A 20,364-nucleotide genomic window follows, 5' to 3' on the forward strand; every position below is an offset into this window, starting at 1 on the left:
TATGAACAAAGCTACCTGAACTTGTTTATTTTCATACAGAATTGATAACAAAAACTTGAGGAAGTCTATGCTCTAAAGGCAGCTTTGATTTAAACTTCAACTATAAAATTAAAGCCTAACATCTTTTTTTATGACATCTCTGTGTAAATGATTTATGGAGAGCTCAGAGATGTTGTGTGTGAAACTGGAGGAGAGCATTTTGAATAGACAGAAGAAGTAGGAGGGAACAAGCCAAAAATCCCCAAATAACCCTTAAAAATTATGTGTGGTAGAACGGTGACCCAGGGTGTAGTCTGTTTACTTGCCCCACAGGGTGCAAGATCGTCTGTCCTTTGGCAACATTGCCTGCTTGCCTGTTTCTAAGCTGACAGCTGCCTCAACTCCAATTTGAATAAGATTTGCATTTCTGTGGGGTTTTAGCTTGTGATCTGCATTTTCATGAGACAGCCCCAGGCGTTAAGTTTGTATTGAGAGGACTGTGCTGTAATGGCAGCTTGTACTCATCTGGACTAGACAACAGTTGCGCTTTTTTCTTATTTCTAAAGGTGGAGTTCAAGAATAAGGTCAAGAAAGACTTAAATGGACTTCTGAAGGTGAGTTAAGAATGTAACTCAAGTTTAGCTTAGTAAGCTAGAAGCTATCAAATTGCTATGTTGCCTCTATACTGGTGTTTGTTCAGAAAATAAAGCTCTTTTTAAAATGCTGCTAATGAAGTGATTAGTATTAATTAATCTTTTTTACTAATGTGAAATGCATGCCCCCAGTGGTTAACCTATATGCTTGAATTGATTCATCTTACTGTTTAATGTTTCATTATTGAATTGTACCTGGCCTTGCAGTAGTAATAATATTGTTTATTCTCAGTTGTATGTATGCCAAATTCCTGTCTTTCAGTGGCTTACTTTAGCATAAGTGTGCAAAAATAGTATTTCAAGCCTTGCGAAGGTTAGATGTGAAAAACTGGCTTTGGAGCCTGGCTGGATAAAGTCTCTTTGTGTTAAACTCTGATAACAGTGGCAAGTGTTGGAAAATGAGTAAACAAGAATTTAATAATTTCTATCTTGTAGCTCAGAAAGGAATTGGCGCAGTGTTGCCTTGATATACTCCTGCATTTTAAAGTTGTTTCCATTTATAGGAAGCTAGGTAACTAGTAAGAATTACCCATGTAGAACAAGAGGTAGCAAAAATAAAAAGTGAAGGCTATACATTACAATAATGACTCTTAAAAATACTCTTATATAAATTTGCTCTTTTAATATCAGGATCTTGATAATATACATCAGAATAATATATGTGCTAGTAAAAAATGGCAGCAACTAAATTCCTTATGTAAAAAAGCAAAAGCACAGAATAAGACCTTCAATGAAAAGTTCCATTAATCTTTGAATTATATAAAAAAATATGAACCTTGGCTTTGAAAAATAAACTGCAGGGGTGGTCTTTATTTGTACATCATTGGTGCTGAATGCTTTGAGGGAACTCTTGAATTTTGCTGTTCAGTTGGTTAGTATTTTCAGTTGGTTAGTTGTTGAGTTGGTTAGTATTTTCTGTCTTAATAGGATTTGTTTGCAGTGTGCTGGTTTAGTAGACTTGGGAGCAAGCAGTCGTGCAAGCTTATGGTGTTAATTTAAGTTTTATTTTTTTAAAATTGCATGTTTGGATTTATTTTGACTAATTTTTGCAAAATTTACCTTTACTTGTGTCTTTTGTTATGATACAAGAATAAAACAGGTGAATTTTCTGAAACACGGTAGAGGTGGCAGTTATTAAGTAGGTTACCTGCAGCAGGTTATCTGAAGTTTAAAGACATGAAAGACTCCATTAAGCACTATAAACAAATAAATAAATCTGTGTTAAAATTCCTTGTCTTTTGACAGGTTTTCTATTTTTGGCTCTTCACCTTTATCTCTTTCTGTATCCCACATAATGTTACTAGGAGTAAACTATCCTCATACAGCTGCCTAAATGGATTTTGTTATTTGTGTACACAATAAATGATATATTTGTGGGTTTATTTCTAATGCCACAGGAAATATTGTCAGCCATATACATAGAAGTGTATTTTCAATGTTATTTCCTAACCCTCTCTTTTATACATGGCAAGGTAGCTATATGAAAGATTAACTCCGGTTCTGGTGGGCTAGGAAGTTGGTCTGTACACAGGAGTTGTTTTGTTGCATGCTATTAGTTAAGACATAGTTAGGTGTTAACCAAGTTTATTGAAGAAATAGCTATTACTTCACTGTTCACAGGAGTATTTGTTCCTGGCTGTCTTTTTTTTTTTTTTTTTGTCTTAATGCAAAAATACATCCTTGTATCCTGATTAAGACAGGAAATCCAATCACTTCTTTCAGATTAACTGCTGTCACTTACTACAGTGTATTTTTTAATCCTTTTGTGTTTGCTATGCTGAAGTAAAAAAAGGAAGAAAAATGGAGACTGAGACCATTTTAAGCCTTAAAAACCAACTCAAGGAAGCAGAGAATGAACGAAGAAAGGCAGCACAATATGGCTTGCATTTATTGGAGTCCCAAAGTGAAGTTCAAAATGAGTTGGATGAAACACGTCGCGAATTGACTGAAAAAACAGAGGTGAAGTTTTAAACTGAGTAGAAAAAGTAGTCAAGAACTTTGTTTTCACTCTTTTCTGAATGTCACAGGTGTTTTAAATGCCTTTTAGAGCCTAGGTTAATTTTAATAAGCCTCTTAGTATAAATATTTGTAGAGAGGGCTTTTCATCTCTTCTCTGAAGATATTCAGCATAATTTTATCGAACTGGGGCAGGGTTTCATAGCTAACTGTGCATCAAGCATTCGCTACCATGTAGGAATGTAAAATTAATATGAAGTGCTATTTTTGTCTTAAAGTATGCGTTTTGGGTATGTTTAGTAATTCTTGTTATGCTCTCCCTGTAAGCTTTGTATCACTTGAAGCTATAAAAGGAGCACTGGCAGCAAGACTGTAACATTGAATTCTTGGGTTTTTTCAAATATTCTAAATACTGAGGGATTCTAATTTGTATTATTACATTTCTTTACAGCTCAGAAAAGAGTAGTATAGTGTTGAAATACAGAAGTAGTACTTAGTCAACCGTATTCTTCATAGTAATTGTTTGAGAACATTCCAATTGGGAAAATCTCTTCCACTTCTTGTAAACATGTTAATTTTGATGCTTGTTTGCTGCTGCAAAGCATAAATGATAAGGAAGCGGGGAAGGATCATACTTTTCTGCTGATAAACGCCTGTGGTAGCTAGTGTGTTGAGAAGCTGCATCCGTAGGCTGTGATCCTATGTTACAGGCTGGAGCACAATTATGGACAAAGCTTGTCTGAGCTATATCAGTTGATAACTTCCAAGGGCAGAGGGAAGGAATTGTCTGCTTTCATGCAGTGGAACAGCATCTTGTGTGGGAACCGTGGTTATCCTACAGATTCCTTTAAGTTTTTGAATCTGTGGTTCTCTTAGAAATCTGCGAGCCAAGATAGTTACCATGAGCACAAGTTTTAACAGTAGGCACAAGGGACGTTGAGAAAAGTCTGTGTACTCTTCTGTAAAAGTCTGTGTAGTCTGTGGGATTTATTTCAGAGCAGTAGACAATTTAGGTGTCTTTAGCAGACATTGAAGCCTTGTGCAGTAGGGAAACACTGAATGGACTGTAATAAGTTCTAACATAATTAGGTTCCATAGTGGTAGGAAGGGCACCTTAAGCTCTCCCTACATTTCTAACACTTGTAGAAAAGATGCCCACAGCCTTAGTGGGGGGTGCAAAGAGATACTCAGTTCCCATGAGGAAGAGAGTGTTGCACAACCAAATAAGCCATAAGATTTCAGGGCAGTTTTTCTTTTTTTAAAACACGGGTCTGATGATTCCCTAAATGGGACTTTAACAAAAGGTTGAGTGAGCTACAGGTTTGAGGCTTTGAGTGTCTTGATGCTGAGCCTGTATTGAGTAAACTGCTCCCTAAACATTTATAAATATTACATCTAGCTTTATTAGTCTGTTATTTCTTTCAGAAATTTGAACAAGAGAAATATTCTCTCCAGAGAGAAATTGAACTCAAGAATCGAATGTTGGAAAGCTTGAGTTTTGAATGTGATTCCCTTAAGCAGCAGCAAAGCATGCAACTGGATAAACAGAAAGAACAGCTCGCCAGGGTCTATGGACAAGAAATCAGTGACCTTAAAAACAAGGTTTGCCAACTAATATAAAGCTAAAATGTTGCTAATAGCATTTTAAAGAATATGTGTTTAACTCATAATTGCGCACTTACTACCAAAACAGCTCAAATAGTTAAGATGTGTAGGAGCTTGCTTGGTTATTTTTTAGCAAACATCTGCATAGTTACATTGTTAATTATAAAAAATTTCATAGCTTATTTTCAAGAGTTTACTCTTACGTTGTATTTCTAAGACATTTTCTGTGGTTAGAACAGTCAAAAGCATTGTATGTTGCAAGAGTTTGTTTTAAAATGGTACTACTTACTTATCCACTGTCTTTAAGTTGGAGAGTCTGAAAGCAGAACTAGATGAAACCCGGCTGTCTGAGAAACAACTGAGGCACAAAGTAGAGCATCAGAAGGAAATAATTGCTGCCAAGTCAGAAGAATTACATATCATGTCTGAACGTGTACATGAGACCATGTCTTCAGAAATGCTCAGTCTTCAGCTAGAACTTACTGAACTAGAAAGTGTGAAGGTGAGTGACTAATACTTCATGATTAGCAGTGTAGGCTAATGGAAGATAAAATCCTGCACTTTTGCTCTTTTCAGTTTTCAGTACTTTGTGTATGTTGCTACCTTATGACTGGCTGACTATTCAGAGAATGTGTACTGAACAAAATGGCCTTGCTGTATTTTAAGGCCATACAAGGTCTTCAAGATAATAATTGGTTTTAAAAGTAATGGCTACTGACAATGCTATTTGGTTCACATGGTCCTGCTTTTCCTCATATTGTTTTAAAAATACTTTATTTTCTACTTTTTATTTGTTTGGGGTTTTTTGTTTGTTTGTTTTTTGTTTAGGCCAGTGTTGAAGAAAAGCTGAATGAACTAGAGTATGGTAAAGAACAACTAGAACTCATAAACAGTAACCTGCGTAATCAGCTGGAGCGTCTACAGGGAGAAAAAGAAGAAAGGGAAAAAGAAGTTGTTTCTTACTGCAATGCATTAGAGGTATTCTCTTCATGTTATTCAACAGTGGTAGATGATCCCTGAATGGCAGAAGTTGTGCTGTTAACTTTTTAGTGAAGTGTGAGTTTGGAGGGGGAGGATATTGGCTCGTCATCTTTGGTATTGCTTCTTGCTAAATACTCTGTCTGTTGGCTTTCGTTTGTGGAAGGCTGTGTATGAAGATCTGTGCAGGGCAGAATTCTGTCTTATAATGGGACCTTCTCACAGGTCACTGATAGAATTTTGATTTTTATTTCAAGTTTCTACTGAATGCCTTGGAAAATTTTGTACTAGGTAGTAGAGATTTGTGACAAAACAACAGAACAAGGCTAATAGTCTCAGTACCATTAGTTCAGTAAGGAATAAAGTGGAATATTAAGCCTAATCGTGAAGCAAAATTGATTCTCTTATTGACTAGAACTGTATGCACAGTTAAGTACCACAGTACAATATAGTCTGTGCTAAAGGCATAGGAAATGAAAGAGGTAAAATCATCTGATTAAATTCATACATGCAGTATATCAGATGCTTAAATGGCTAATACCCTCTTTGCTTTAATCTAGAAAGCTCGTGAAGCTAATCAGGAGCTTCAGGTTCAGCTGGATCATGCAGTGCAGCAGTCTTTGGACCCTACAAGAAAAGGCAATTCTCTCTTTGCTGAGGTACAATTATTCTACAGATAACCAAAAATATACAGAGGAGGGAAGAAATATTTCATAAGGGTTTTTTTTCTTATATTACACTGAGAATATTCAAGTATTTGTATCTGATCTGGCCAGCAGGAATCTCTGATCCTCAAATGTTACTTCATTGTTGAAATGTCTGGGGACTGACCTATTGAAAACAATTCTTATGCATGCTCTGAATTTGAGGAGTTAATAAACTGAATGGAATAACTTAAAGTGACATTGCTGTCAAGATAGAAGATGGGACTGAGAGTTCATGACAATTCTGCCAGCAGCTTTTAGCTCTTAGTAGCTTTGTTCAGCTGGTAACTGGTCTTTAGTGTAGAAGATAGTATGTGAAATATAAGAAGATGCTGATGAATACTGTCTTTTAGAAACAAGCTGAAAATGGCTGGATGTTTGCATGTTTGGGAGAATTTTTGAATTAGCTCTTTGAATAGAAGTTCAGCCACTGTTAAATGCATAGGGAGTTATTTTGTTCTCTGGTAGCACCCAGGGAATGGGTTAAATTAGTACACAGTTCACTTTTTTTTTTTTTTCCTCGTGCCAATGGATAAACCTGTTCTACAGCAGCACTGAATCATATGCAATGTTACTTGGATATCAAAACGTAAATTTGCTGCACTTTAGTGCTTAGGCTTCAGCTGCTCCAACTGTGTGTGCTCACTTTTATCTCAGAGATATTGACAGTAGTGCATCATTTCAAGTACGCTTGCTGGAAAAGCAGTATTTGCAGAACCAACATGGATTGCTAGGTAACACCTCATGTAAAACTCATCATCCACTTGACAAGAAGTCATGTTATCGTTTTCGTAGTAATAACTGCTAACAATGTTCTGTAGGTGGAGGACCGTAGGGCAGAAATGGAACGGCAGCTGATCAGTGTGAAAGTAAAATATCAGTCCCTACAAAAGCAGTATGCGTTCACTAGAGAACAGTTGCAAAGAATGAAGGTATGACCATTACTGCAATACTGCAGGGTTTCCTTGGGGTCTGACAAGGTGCTGCTTTGGTGCACAGGATGGGGCTTTGGTTATCTTCTGAATATGTTATAGTAGTCTGGGGGAGGGAAATGGGAGAGAAAGTAAGTGAGATGTCATTGTGCTATTTGACTTTTATGGTACGCCAATGTTTTTCTGTTGCTAGTAGTGCTGCTACTTTATACTGGAACTTCATGTTATACTGAAGGTGCTGTGTTTGCTTACTTTGAAATAGTTGTTAAATGGGTAAACCACAACTCCTGTCATTCAAACCAGCATTCAGTTAGTCTTGAAAACGTCTGTCTTTTTTTTTTAAATCTAATTCTTGTACTACCTGAGTTGTTTACTTGTGGATTAACTATGTTTGCTAGGAATGAACGTAAGGAAAAGGGGTTGTGCCCTGTCCTCTCATTATACTGTTCTGTTCCTTCTGTCCAGGTTGCTTTCTTGTTTTGTTTGCCCATATTTTTCTGACCTTATCTGTAGTGCAAGAGAAAGTAATAACTTTTGTCTTAACTATTTAACTATTTAGACTCCCATAGGATGTGAGCCTGTTGGTTAATACTGTCGAGAATGAGTTAGCAGAAGCTAATTTGTAAGATAATGTGAAGGGGATGCTGCAAAACTGCCAACTGGTCTCATGTTGGTCTTGTGATTTTCCAGCTCAAGTGTGGATCCTTTCATTTGTTCAAATACTTGAACATGCAGTTTGAGGAGAGTGCTTAAATATCCATAGTGATAAGGAGTAACACTGACGATAGTAAGTCTGTGTTACCTGGCTTGTGAGGAGAAGTAGGTGGAAAATAATTAAAAAAGACAACTGCTGATGCAGCAAAGGAATTATCTTTTACTTAAATCTGACCTTGAGAGCTAGATACTTGAGGGGGTGGTTGAATAGGATCTGTTTCTTCAGAAATGCCCTGCTTGTAACATGAGGGTATGTCAGTCATACTGATTGACTGGTGTAAAAACATTCCTAATACTGAAGATTTTGACCAAGAACTGAGGCAAATTGCTGTCACTGTTCTTCTACTTAGTGGTTTTATTTGGAATTTCAGTTTGTACTCAGTTTCTTGCAGTGTCAACACTGGAGACAGGCAGTTTGTCAAGACAGCTGTTTTGCTTACCTTGCTATCTTAGATCCCTGTTAGGATCCTCTCTACTTTGTGCTGTGTTATGATGCTGTATGTTAAAGCTCAATCTGTAGCTAACTGATTGCTTCATTCAGCAGCTGATTCCCACAGTGTACTTAACTGTTGTTGCAGCTGTAATTGTCAGAATGCCTGACTTTGGTATTTACTGATGACTTCGGTAGATCTGACTCCTGAACAGGTTGTAGACAGTGCTATTGGGAAAGTTTTACCGTGTCTGGTGTATTTTCCACAGCCCACAGTATCCCTTACAGTTTCTGTTTTGGTTGGTTGTTTTAAATCTGCTATCTGCAGTTCTGCCAGTTAGCAAGTGGGCTTGTAAACAAAAGGAAAATAGGTTAATGTCTGCAGGCTTGGGAAATGTAAGGACAACTTTAGTCAGCTAGTGGAGGTTAAAATTTTGCCTCCCTTATGTCCTGTTGGAGCCATGAGGAGATGCCTCAATCTTTCTTTAGTTCTATTTTGTGTACAGGATCATTGACCTCCTTTACTAGATATAGGAGATTCTGTAGGGAAATGCTCTTCTCTGTTTTTCTCTGTTAATCTGTAGTCTTAATTTAAGTTGGTCCTTTCCCTGTGATTTCTCTAAGTGTCCTACATTCGTACCTTATCCGTACTGGCTGGACTGGGAAAAGTGCTACAGTTACCTCTAAATCCCTGCGAGGTCTTTCTGTTATTGCATTTCATATTGTTTCTCCCCATGTTTGAACATCTGATGTATCACATTTGACTGTATGTATTAATGCCCTTGTACTATGATGATATTGTTAATGGCATCAGAAAAATCTGCGATAAATGCAAGACTTGTTGATAAACTTCTCCTTTTGTAATAAGAGAGGGCGTTGCCTTGCTTAAAAGGGTGTGTTCCACTAAAGGAACATCTAAAATTCTTGGATTGGTATTACAGAAGGCAAATTTAGTGTTAGCTATACCTCAGAATCAGGATGACTGGAAAAAAAAAAAAGGTTTTTAAACTCATTGATGAACTAGAGTGTGTTTTTTCCCAAGTAAGATGTACACAATAGATGCATTTTGGCTCTGATAAACAACTTGGACTGCAGTTGGTGACTAGGTGTTCATGGTTTGAGTGTGAAACGTTGTGTGTGTCCTCGACAGAATATTTATAGGTTCCTTAGTCAATATGTGGAAAGACATGACACCTCAGGACTAAGCTGTTCCGTAAGCTTTCGGCTGTCCTAAAAATTCCTAGTGTCAGCTTATGGTGGTAATTGTGAAGAATATATTCAGGATTAAAATGACAAGGCTTCCATACCCTTAATTCTTCTGGGTAAGAGGCTGAGGTTTTCAGTCACTTAACCCAGTATTTGTTGTAAAGATTTTGTTTTTCTTTTTCTCATAGCTGCAGATGGTTACACTGCTCCAGCTGAAAGGCTCTCAAGCAGAATTTGATCAGCTGGAACGCTTGCAGTCAATGTTAGAACAGAAGAATGGTGAGATACAAGATCTGCTTATGAAAGTGAGGCAGCTAGAAAAATTTAAGGTATGTGGACTGTAGTTAAGTGGAGAAGTCATAATCGGAAGCTAAAGCATGAGAATAAGGAAGATTCTGAGACCTATCTGAAATCCATGCTTATGTTTGAAAAGAATCCAAACAACTTTATTTAAACAAAGTTTTATTTCACAGCTGGTGAACATGCACTTATGAAGCTCAGAGAAGCAGGACATTCTATACCACCTAGTCCCTGGTTTGGAAAACAATCTTTTCTGGGTTCCTGTGTGTAGCAACTTTGTATTTTACATAGTTACTTGTGTTTAAATTCAACTATGTGGCAAAGGTCATTGGTGTGACCTGATTTTTTTTTTTCTTGAAAGGCACAGCCATTTCACCCTTCAACTGTGTGTTCTTTGGCTTTACCACTTTTTAGTTTCTCAGTTATATTTGATTTCTTAGATGTTTATTTTTTCATGTGTCTCAACTTTGCAGTTGAAGCATGCCCTTTGCTAGAAAAACTGACTTGCTTCATCATCCTTTAAAGCAATTTCTTCAGTCCTCGTATGAGAGTTGGTATCACCTTGTTGTTGTATTTTTCCCCTTCCAAAATATTACAAGAAGACCTGTGTGTACTGTTACTGAGGTTGGTGTGTATACAGAGTTAAAACCTGTAGCTTTCTTGTGTGTATATATATATGGACTAGTTTGGCTGTTTCTTATCACAGCTGTGGCATGTAAACTTAGCATATTAGCTTTTGCATCCTCTTTTCTGCATTTAACCAGGGTGGCATAAAGCTAGGCTTAACCCATTTTGGTAAGCAATTAGACAGCTCAATTGCTTTACCACTTCTGTCACGTGTAAGTTTGAGTATTTTTCTTTGTCTCAGTGCCATAGATAAGTACTGTCAGGAAATTAAATAATTGATTAAATAACCATCTAAAGTACTGGTAGTATTAAACCTTGAGTACTGCTTGTTCAAAAAAGAAAAAAAGCCCATGAAACAAGCCCCGAGAATGTCACATGTTACTGCTGTATTTTATGGGAAGTTTATTGTGTTAATGGCATCTTTATTATGAACCAACTTTCTTGTTTAAGAGATGTAATTGATTTTTCAGGGCTTGGCCATTGTGTTCCTTTGGGGTCCAGCTGCTGAAGCTTAGAAATAAAGACTGAAACAAAATCCCTGCAGGTTAACTAAATGGCCTGTATTTTCTAGTTGAAAGGAAGATAACTGTTTTTCGGTGCTACTTGAAAACCTTCTAGGGTTAGGCTAACTTGTTTTTTGTATTTTTCTTTGGGTGAATGCGAGAGAATTGTCAGTTTCAGTGCTATCTGACATCTGTAACCAGTGAGGAAGTACTTGGAGCAACTGAGCTCTCTTGTGTGTCGAAATGCCTCTATGATGAGGCTTCTCCATAGAAATACCTACAAACTGTCACCTGAGGACTGAGTTAAAGTGCTCTGAAAAGTCCCTATTTGACAACCTGATTATTTTTTTTCTTTATCAGACTTTGTATGAGAATGTGGAAGAATCCAAAGCTAGTTGTAGCTCAAAAGGAGGGGAGTCTGAAGATGGTTACTATGTGGATTTACTGCAAATGAAGCTTGACAACTCCAAGTAAGTACCTAATGGTCCAAGGCCTAGATATTGCTTGTAGTCTGGTTATCTTCTAGCCACTTGGTCTTATTCTCCCTTTTTTGTTACTATTTGTATGTAATCCACTGATTGTATGTGTAAATATACTCATTGTTTTATTCTCCAATGTTGTGGAGCCATTCTATCTTTGTTGTGGGACTGTGAGTTGTTTTGGTTTTAGTTATTGTTGCAAAAGGATAGCAGCAGAACTACTTTTAATTCTTGTTGCCTTCTAGAATTGTTAATGCTCCAAGATACAGGCTAATTGAGAATTAAATAAAATAATCTGTAAGGGAACTATATTAAGCTTCTTCAAGACTACAGGGTGTATTTATGTATTTCTCTTCTAAAAACAGCCAGATAATAGCACTTGAAATGTTTATTGGACTTTTTAGTTGTATTTGTTGGCTGGTGAGTTCCATATCTATCAATTAGAAAGTCCATAGTCTTGAGGACTGTTTTTGACCCCTCAGATTGAAGTATTGCACATGCACCAGGAGGCAATGGTCTGCTGTGTGAATTCCTGATAAGTGTGTTGCCTCACTGTGGTGCTGCTACGAGAAACTGGCACGATCCAAGTATTTTGGAACTGCCAAGGAATGCAGATTCAGTGCTTATGATGTGGAAGTTAATGGCCTCTGAAACAGAGGCAAGGAAATGCACTGAGTATTAACATAACTAGTTTTGTGTTGGGTATTTAAAGTAACACCTCTGTGTAAAGTTTGTATTGTCTGTTACAGGAGTAATTATAGTAATTTATGCACAGCAAATTTATACTAGAAAACTCCCAGTGAAAGAGTGAATTTCTAGGTTATGGAAGGTTTCCTAAGCCAGCATACAGCTTTGTTTTTAACACGAGTTTTATCTCTGGTAACTAAACTCACTGTTTTATGTGAAGTTCAAGTGAAAACTTTCATTGTATTGGAAGAGGTCTCTTGCATTTCCTACTACAGTATAATCCCAAATTTTATGTGCAGAATGCTTAGTTGACTTTGTACTGCTTTACTTAGAACCTGTATAACTCTATCATTTTCCTCCCACCCCAGCAAGGAAACAGAAACCTTGAAAAATGAACTGTCTTTACAGAGGATGAAGGCTCTGCACGAGAGCCAAAGGGTTCTAGAAGTTGAAAGGAAACTCTTTGCAAATGAGAGGTGTTTGCAAGCTTGCCAAAGTGAAAATATGAACTTGCGAGTTAGGCTGGATGAGCTAAAAATGAAGTATGAACCTGAAGGTAAATGCTACTCTTCTATATGGGAAAAATGAAATCTCTGATCTTCTCAACCTTTGCAAGGTGAATGACATTAAACAGGAAACACTGGATTAGTTAAGATATGAACTAATATTTAAATGGCTGCCTCTGTGATAATAACCTGGTCCAAAACCTGCTGAACTGAAATAGTAAAGTCCTGTCTTTCTCATCTTATGTCAGTATGTATACAAACACTGATATTGGGAGACAAAAAAGTACATGTTACAGTGTTCAGCAGTTTTATAGATAACCACAGTCAAGTAGGTGGGAACAGATTCTCAGGAGATGCTTTTCATCAAAGTAGTAGTATCTGTTGATGAGAAGTGCTGGGTTTCTGAATGCAGGCAGCTTGAAAGGAGCTTTGTGCAAAGCATTTAGAGGAAAAACTGCTTAGTAGCTCAAGCTAATGTGGATTAAATTTTGACAGCAGAGGCTCCCTCAAAAACCGGCTGATAGTCGGGTATGTGCAGAAACAAGGGAGTTCCAGCCGGTGGAGGAGAATGAATGGGGACCCAGAGGGGTGAATTGCTTTTGATGCTTGCCCATGCCCAGAGGATTTAATTTTGAAAACCTAGTTGTGGAAGCTTACCTCAGGAGCCTCCAAAATGGAGATAACATAATAGAGCATTCCCATGTAGTGCAGATCATGTAATTTGAAAGCCTTGGTAAAAAGGTGGAGTGAATGGGGAGAAAGAGTTTTGTCTCTTTTTCAACCTAACGTCTACTGCGATGCTTACTTACTGTAACAGGTTAGATCAAGGACAGTCTTTAAGGGATGTGAGTTATCTCTGAAGAATTATTCCAAGATCTTTAGTCATGTAAAATGTTCTTTATTTGCTTTATTCTGAACGTGTTGGTGGGCAAGTTAACTCCAGCTTCACTTGTGTACAAAAAATATATTCCTTTTTTCTTAGAATTATTTATGGGCACTAAAATTAAAAAGAGGAGGGAGAAGGCTCCAGTGGGCAATACTTGTGAATACTTGGACAGCAAAAATACTTCAGTAAAAGAAGCTGCTCTTACTCAGTTGCCAAGTAAGGAAGAAATCAAGATGACTTCCATGAACTTGGAGCAAAGTGGTGCTTCTCAAAAAAAACATGATCCTGAAGCAGCGCCAATGAATATGGCTGTTCAAGTAATGCAGAAAGTAGCTGAACCTGAAAGAGAAAGAAAGAGAGTTAAAATTGAAGATAAGAATCATGATGCCTTTACTTCATGTAGCAGAAGTGGAAGCAATTCCTTGACTTCAGCTGCCCCCAGGTCAGTGTCGGCTTCTGTCTATGCTCAAGGCAATCAGCACAGACCTGCATCTCTTTTCTTTCGCTGCATGAACTATGCTATCCACTTCTTTATCTATTTCCTCAGTGTTGCATGCAGTGTAATTCCTCAGCTCCGGCTGCCTGCGTTGAACCTCTCAATACCTTTAAGAAAGACTAAGATGATGACTAGTAAAAGAGACTCTTGAAACTGTAACAATCTTTGAAATAACTTTTGCGCTGCTTGAGAATGCTGAAGGTGTGCACGTAGCATGACAGCGCGTCCCCTGTTTCCTCTGATGTCAGAAATAGCTCTTCTGTTTTCTTGATCCCTTCAGAGCTACCACATGCCTGTAGCATATCATGTAATAAAGGCAATAGCTGTCATGCTTCAGTTTCAGACTGAATTTCAGCCCTCATCAACTTCAAGATTTAGCTGAAACCCAGAAATTATTTAAGTAATTATTAACCTGAATTTGATGAACAGAATTTGCATTGTATGAGAAAACCAACAATTTATGATGCTTTTTGTCAGACAAATGACTTCCATAATCTGGATGCATGATAACTATAAACACAACTGGTAAATTAAGATCAAGTTTTTTCCCTGAACAGAATTTCAGTTACTTTTTGATAGATAAAGTAACTTCAAACAATAATTACCTTAAACTTTTTTTTACCTTGGTAAAAGGAGTGCTAATTTCTCTTTCTCAGCTGATGCTTTTGTATTCTGTTCGTATTCATAATCTTTGTAAATGTGTTTAAGTGGTTGGGGGGGGGGGAATCTGGGATAATTTAGATACTTGGAGCTTAGAACCTGGTAATGTCTGCTAGTAGAAATAGTTTGACTCCAAAATGACAGCAGCTTGAGAGGTGGAGGAAGGTATAACATGGGAATCTGTGTGGTATACCCTAATCAGTGGCATTAATTTTTTAACTGGATTGATTTTTTTGACTGTCAAATCAGTTATTGAAGGTCGCATTGGATGTGTTAAACACTTTTAAAGTAACCAAACAGTACCATGTTTTGAAACAGTCTGGAAAGAATATGGCAGAATTGGCACTTTAAGGGGCTGTGTCAAAATATGTGGGGATTTAGCGACAAGGAAAGATCACAGAGGTCAAATGTGGGGGGTGCAAGTTGAGAGGAAATGCTGTATAGTTTAGTGATGGTGTTGTGTTTTGGTGGTGTTCTGTACACAGCAAGGAACAGATAGCTTGTAACCAGGGTGTGAAGAGGTCAACTGATTTCCTCCTGTTTCTTTTGGAAAGGAAGATCCAGTGTTTGCCAACAGGAAGTTATTGGAAACGGTTTATGCGAAGTGAAGGGGAAACCTACCAGAGAGAGGGATGAGGAAAGTATTTTGTGGAGTTGATATTTGAAAGCAGAGTGAGTGGAAAAATGTACTAGAGGAAGGTGAAGTCAGTTCATAGGGTTCTAATCTTGCACCCATTGCTGTTGACGCAAATAAGAAAGAAATCATAAATCAATGGATTTAAAAAGTATAATCACCAACACAACAGGAAAAAAAAAGTCACATAACTCCATGTAAGTTTTTAAGTTGTTTTCAATGGTGGTATGAACCTGTGAAAAACAAACCCAGGCAGAAGGTTCCATTCAATTTTTTATGTTAATGAAATACTAACTCCCCAGTTAGTGATAATGATAAGATTGAGGATTTACTTAACCCTCAACTGTTATCATTTATTATTAAATAGCAAATCCTGATAAAATCTGAGTATTTAAGAGGCTGGGTTTCTAAACTCCAAATCCCTGGAGTGTTCTGTGGTGGTTGTGGCCAGACACTAGATAGGAACACAAGCTAAATGCAAAGACACAAAAAATATGGACAACTTGAGCAGGAATGGAGAAAATGGACCCTGAAAATGGAGACTTTGGGGAGGAAATAAATATTGGGCAGTTGTCAGTGTTTTACTTTGTGATGCTCCAGCTGAGAAGGCTGTTGTGGTCCTGGGGGATATTTTTGCAAGTGGAGTAGTTCAGACATTAGCCTAGCTCTGTCATCACAGATCTATGAAACGTGGCAGTGAAAAGTCATAGTAACTGTGAAAGGATTGCAGCCTTCATTTCTAGGAAGGGTTGGTTGAAAAGCTTTGTTATCTTTGCGGGGGGGTGATGAAGTGTTCAGAAGTGATCGGTATGTATTGGTATGGGTGACAGATTTCTGTATTTGAAGCTGCTTCTTTGCTGATGTGATTGAGTAAAATGAGGCTGGGTAAGGGGGAGCTAAGAGCATCTGTCTGTATCTGCAGCACATGTGTGTACTTAAAACGAGTAAAAACTGAAATACTGGATTTAGGTGGTGGTGCTGATTATGTTATGGCATGTGGATGTTGAGAACATACTACCTGAGAGTAAAGATTGAAATTTTAAGTCATTATTAATTGTGAATTGCTACTGTAGTTCAGGCAATGCAAAGGTTATAGGCAGTGATGGCTTGTATTAGGCCAGCTGGTGAGTAAAAAGACACAATTCTGCATTGAAATACTTTTCTTCATGTTTGACACCGATATGCAAACACCAGACCTTGCTGCCCAACTTAGTTTGCATTTAGATTTGAGCTTGTCTGCTTTAGTTTGATCTCAGGAAGGGTTTGTGTGCCTAAGAGCTTATTTGCTTTTTAAAATTTAGTTGGATTATATACACCAAATCCAACTCATTTAAACATGGTCCAAATGCCTGTAGCCATTTGGCTCAGCAGGAGATGTGGATAACTGTACTCTGTGGAGCTTTAGTGATGATGTTCATCCTCAGGAAATAATGCTCCCATCTGATGACGCTGCTTGGTCTTACTCGAATGGGTAGAAGGAGCCCCCATTACATCTAGTTTTTGGAGTCTGTAAAGTCACAGCTTGATAGAATCATGTCACAGTTTCACAAATGGGTCTTTTCGAGTGAGAGTGTTTAACTGCCTTCTCTCCTTTCTGATCCATCCCTTGCCCTGTGCTAAAACTCGGTGAAATATGCCAATGCTGTTAAGGGGTGCTCAATGCTGTGAGCTGGCCTTGGTATGAGGACTGTGGTGGGTTAATATCTTGCTGCCAACTGCCCACCCAGCTGCTCTCATTCCCTCTCTTCAACAGGATGGGAGAGAAAAGAAGGTGGAAAAAGCTTGTGGGTTGAGGTCAAGACAGGGATCAATTAGTTGTGGGCAAAGCAGACTTGGGGAATAGCTGGAGAGTTCATTGTCAGTTCCAAGTAGTGGGACAGTAAAAAAGAATAGAAACTATCTAACCCCTGATCCCCAGCCCTTCTTTCCAGATTCAACTTTACTCCTTCATTTCCAACTTCTACCTCCTCCTTACCACGTGGCACAAGGGGAATGGGGGTTGCAGTGAGTTTATAACATTTGGTCGCTACTGCTCCTTTGTTATCATAAAGGTTGGTAGAAAAGAATTAATCTGAAGGTGATGATCAGCTCTTTACTTGAGAATGTTATCTCTGTAACCTCACTCATTTGTCCCTTGTGATATGTACCAGCCTGTAGACATGATCTGTCAAACACTAGTAAAATGTGTTCTTTTCAACAAAAAGTAATTCAGTATGCTAAGTAAAGTGCGGTTCAGCAACTCAGGCTGCAGAATAATCATCCAGAGGCTTTTGCAGGCCAACTATGAAAGACTTAGAATGAAAGAGGAAAAAATTATTTGCTTGCATTGTCCATTGTCACATTAAAGCTCAATGATTTGAATATTCAGGCATTTTTGAATACTCACTGTCACAAACTAAAATTTTTGTAATGAAGTAGATTATCGTGATTGATTGCCGATTCAGAAAAAAGCTGTCACTAACATAGAAGTGTAGCTTATAATATGAAATGGCTCATTCCATTTTCATAAGCCAGTGTCAGTCCTCTGATAAAATCACTTCAGGTATTTACTAAGGTGGCTGTAGTCTGAGGAAGTTAACTCACTGTTTGCTGCCTTGTGTAACCATCCTGGTGTGCATTCAGAGCATGCAAAGGTGATTCTTTTGTCTCTCCAAGTAAGAGATTCTAACAGCTGTTTAATGCTATGAAGCAATCTTGTGTTTCTGCTGTGAATTTGATTTCCACAGTTCTTACACTGCACACTCACAGAATTACCTTATAACGTAGAAACGGAGTATTTTGTATAAAACCCAATTGTGCTGCTTTAGAATATAATTTAGGTCAATTAAATTTTGACTTGGCTTTTTGGTTTGAGTTATTTCTCTGTTCTGGATTTTTACAGGAAATTCCTGCTGGAAATTATGGCTGCTGGAGTACTGTTTCTGGTGGCCTTGGACAGAGGGTTGTTTCAAGGTAGCATAGTGGAGGGACAAATGAAGAGCATCTACCACAGGAACAAGCTCTCTATCCTAGATAGAGCTGTCAGGGAAGCATGGGCTGAACTCCAGACTAAACACTAACCAGATCCAGATTAACATGAATGGACTTTATCCCTTTCCAAATAATTACTTCTTGTGATAACCATATGATTATTGGGCTACTTGCAAGTAGCAGCACAGCTAAAAGGGAGAGCAGCTGGGGAAAAGCCAACCATAGACAAAAATGATTACCCGTTAGAATTACAGGGGTGAACTTAATGAAGAGCAGTGGTGGGGCAACACTGCTGGCCTAGGAGGATGCACAGCAAAGCATAGCTTCCTTTCAGTCTGTTGAGGTATAATATGTAGGTTGCTTGCAATGGATAAGAATAGTTCGATATATTATTGACTGGGGGGGAAATCTGTAGTTAAACTTCACAAAAGGCCTTTGTTACAGCTCCTTTCATAGTCCTCATCTTCAGCTGTGTATTTCTGTTGCAAATACATCTCCAGCAGCTGCATAGCAGCTCTTCTTGTTTGGAAACCCACTACTGAAAGCAGCTGTATTGCAGGAGGTTGCTCACTGGAGGCTCTTGAGATCACTAGAAATCCACAAAGTCACTAGAGAGATGCTTTTGCTAGTGTAGTGGTGGAGTAGCATAGTATTTGTGTTAGTATGTGATGTTTTGTTTGGAATTTGATTTTTCCGTAACTTGTTTGGCTGTGTATAACTCATTGTATGTGATTTGGCTGAATGAATACCATTATTTGTCAGTCTGTTCTAATGACACATTTGTATGATTATGAAGTAATTCTGAAGTAATCAAAACACCCAGTTGTGCTCAGATGTCTAAATCTCATTGTTACCTTGCCTCTAACAGCAGTGTGGCAGCTGTGTTACCATTTGCAGTCACAGCAGAATTGAAACATGTCAGTGGCAAATGATGTCGTTCAGAGCCTGGAAATAATTGTTTTCCTGTTGAAACAACTTAGTTTCAAATACTTGGGCATTAAGATAAAGGCAGTAGTAATTTAGCACTAGGGGGAAACTAATATATTGCTTTCAGTGTAGTCCTTGATTTGGTTTTGTGAAAGCAGAATGTTTGACTTCCTCTCGTTTGTGTTCCATTGCTGGGACTTTTCACTTGGAGTTGTGCTTTTGTGAATGATTTCCTGTATGTGCATGGCACGGGCACTGTGCATTTGTGAGGTTTAAAGGCTGATCCCAACCCATTAATACATTCTGTGACCTTTTTTACCAAACATTTCAGCAGGCAAGGGCATGAGAGGGGAAGGCGATACTTCAAGCGATGAGATGTGACTAGGACTGATATAAAAATGCTTTATATTAGTTTCATTTTACTCTTAAGCACTGCTTGCTCTGTCTTAGCATATGAATGGACTTGTATGCCAGTTGGCTTGTTGACTTTGCTTGAAACTCTTATCTTAGCCCTCTTTTTCAATAACAAAATGTGTATTTAGAATGGTTGCTTTGCCTGTAGGTTAACAGCTGAATCCAGCTTTGAAACTACGGAAAAAGGAGATGAGAAAGAAAATAAAGTCAAAACCGAGAAGAAAACGCAAAAGTACGCAACGTTGTATGTATCTTCTAAGGCAACTTCTGGAACGCAGTGTGCTCAGCAATAACAATTCTGGAAGGCGCCTCAACAATTTGGAGTCCTGCTTCAGCAGGCAATACTGAGTAAACTGTTGTCACACATGAATGTACAGATTCTAGACTTCGCTATTGATCTGCCTGCTCTGTGAAGAGTATGGTGGCATTAATGAGAGTTGCACTTTTGATACCTTAGGGCATCCTAGAGGGCATCTGATGGTTCCCTGGCACCTGAAGTGTTACCTTGTCTTGAATCTTGGCTAAATCTCTAAACATGTAGTAGTTGTTACTTGTTTGAAGCATAGTGCTATTCTGAAAGATGAGTTCTTGCTACAGGTCTCTTAACATAAGAGGGGTCAGCCCTGAGCAAGAGAGTCTAGACAGCTTTGATGCAGAATTCAGCTAAGCCACATGCTCCTGAATTTCTTCCCTCCTGGACTCAGAATTCTTAATGGCTTGTTTTTCCTCCTTATGTGTAATTGTTCTACTTTCAGACAGACCTGATTGCAAAGGTGCATGTTAACCTCTATGTATTTTTGTGGGACAGTATTCGAAACTACTATTTTGTCTGTACCAGTATTTAAAATAAACCTTTATTTCTTTTCCTTTCTAAAATGTAGTCCATATTGCATTTGTGAGTTTTCCGCCATCAGAATACTTCTAGATAATGTACAAATGTACCTTGTAGATGCCACATCTGGAGTTAAGTAATCTGTAGAAACATGATGATATTTGTTAGTTTGTGGTGGGGGGAAGTCAACGTGTTGTGGTTTCTTGTATGCAATAGTGTAGGAAGCTTTTGGAGAAATCACTCACTAGATGTACCTGATGAATCTGTGAATGCACTTGTCTAAAAC

The 20,364-nt window shown here is 38.1% G+C and overlaps 1 protein-coding gene across 2 annotated transcripts; it reads left to right on the plus strand.

Annotated features, from left to right (window-relative positions):
• The first annotated feature begins 462 nt into the window (after positions 1 to 462).
• On the plus strand, positions 463 to 20,052 carry SPDL1 (spindle apparatus coiled-coil protein 1). Of its 2 annotated transcripts, XM_061456418.1 has the most exons (12): positions 463 to 593; positions 2,416 to 2,591; positions 4,014 to 4,190; positions 4,501 to 4,695; positions 5,022 to 5,171; positions 5,732 to 5,830; positions 6,697 to 6,807; positions 9,346 to 9,486; positions 10,948 to 11,057; positions 12,122 to 12,309; positions 13,242 to 13,587; positions 19,395 to 20,052. In XM_061456418.1, the coding sequence occupies exons 2-12, from the start codon at positions 2,433 to 2,435 to the stop codon at positions 19,537 to 19,539; spliced, it is 1,821 nt and encodes a 606-aa protein (XP_061312402.1). In that variant the 5' UTR covers positions 463 to 593; positions 2,416 to 2,432; the 3' UTR covers positions 19,540 to 20,052. The 2 variants fall into 2 exon arrangements, with proteins under 2 accessions (XP_061312402.1, XP_061312400.1); XM_061456416.1 differs by lacking the exon at positions 19,395 to 20,052 and having other exon boundaries at positions 13,242 to 14,218.
• Positions 20,053 to 20,364: the final 312 nt, after the last annotated feature.

The sequence above is a fragment of the Pezoporus flaviventris genome, unplaced genomic scaffold, assembly GCF_033815535.1.
Source record: "Pezoporus flaviventris isolate CSIRO_AGI_PZ_B2104156 unplaced genomic scaffold, CSIRO_AGI_Pfla_v1 ptg000023l, whole genome shotgun sequence".
NCBI lineage: Eukaryota > Metazoa > Chordata > Aves > Psittaciformes > Psittacidae > Pezoporus > Pezoporus flaviventris.

Bases quoted from the DNA above. Each gene is read 5' to 3' on its own strand.
- SPDL1 (XM_061456416.1), top strand. From the start codon at position 2,433: ATGGAGACTGAGACCATTTTAAGCCTTAAAAACCAACTCAAGGAAGCA. The intron at 6,808-9,345 runs GTATGACCATTA...TTTTTCTCATAG, and splicing joins AACAGTTGCAAAGAATGAAG to CTGCAGATGGTTACACTGCT. The intron at 9,487-10,947 runs GTATGTGGACTG...TTTCTTTATCAG, and splicing joins GGCAGCTAGAAAAATTTAAG to ACTTTGTATGAGAATGTGGA.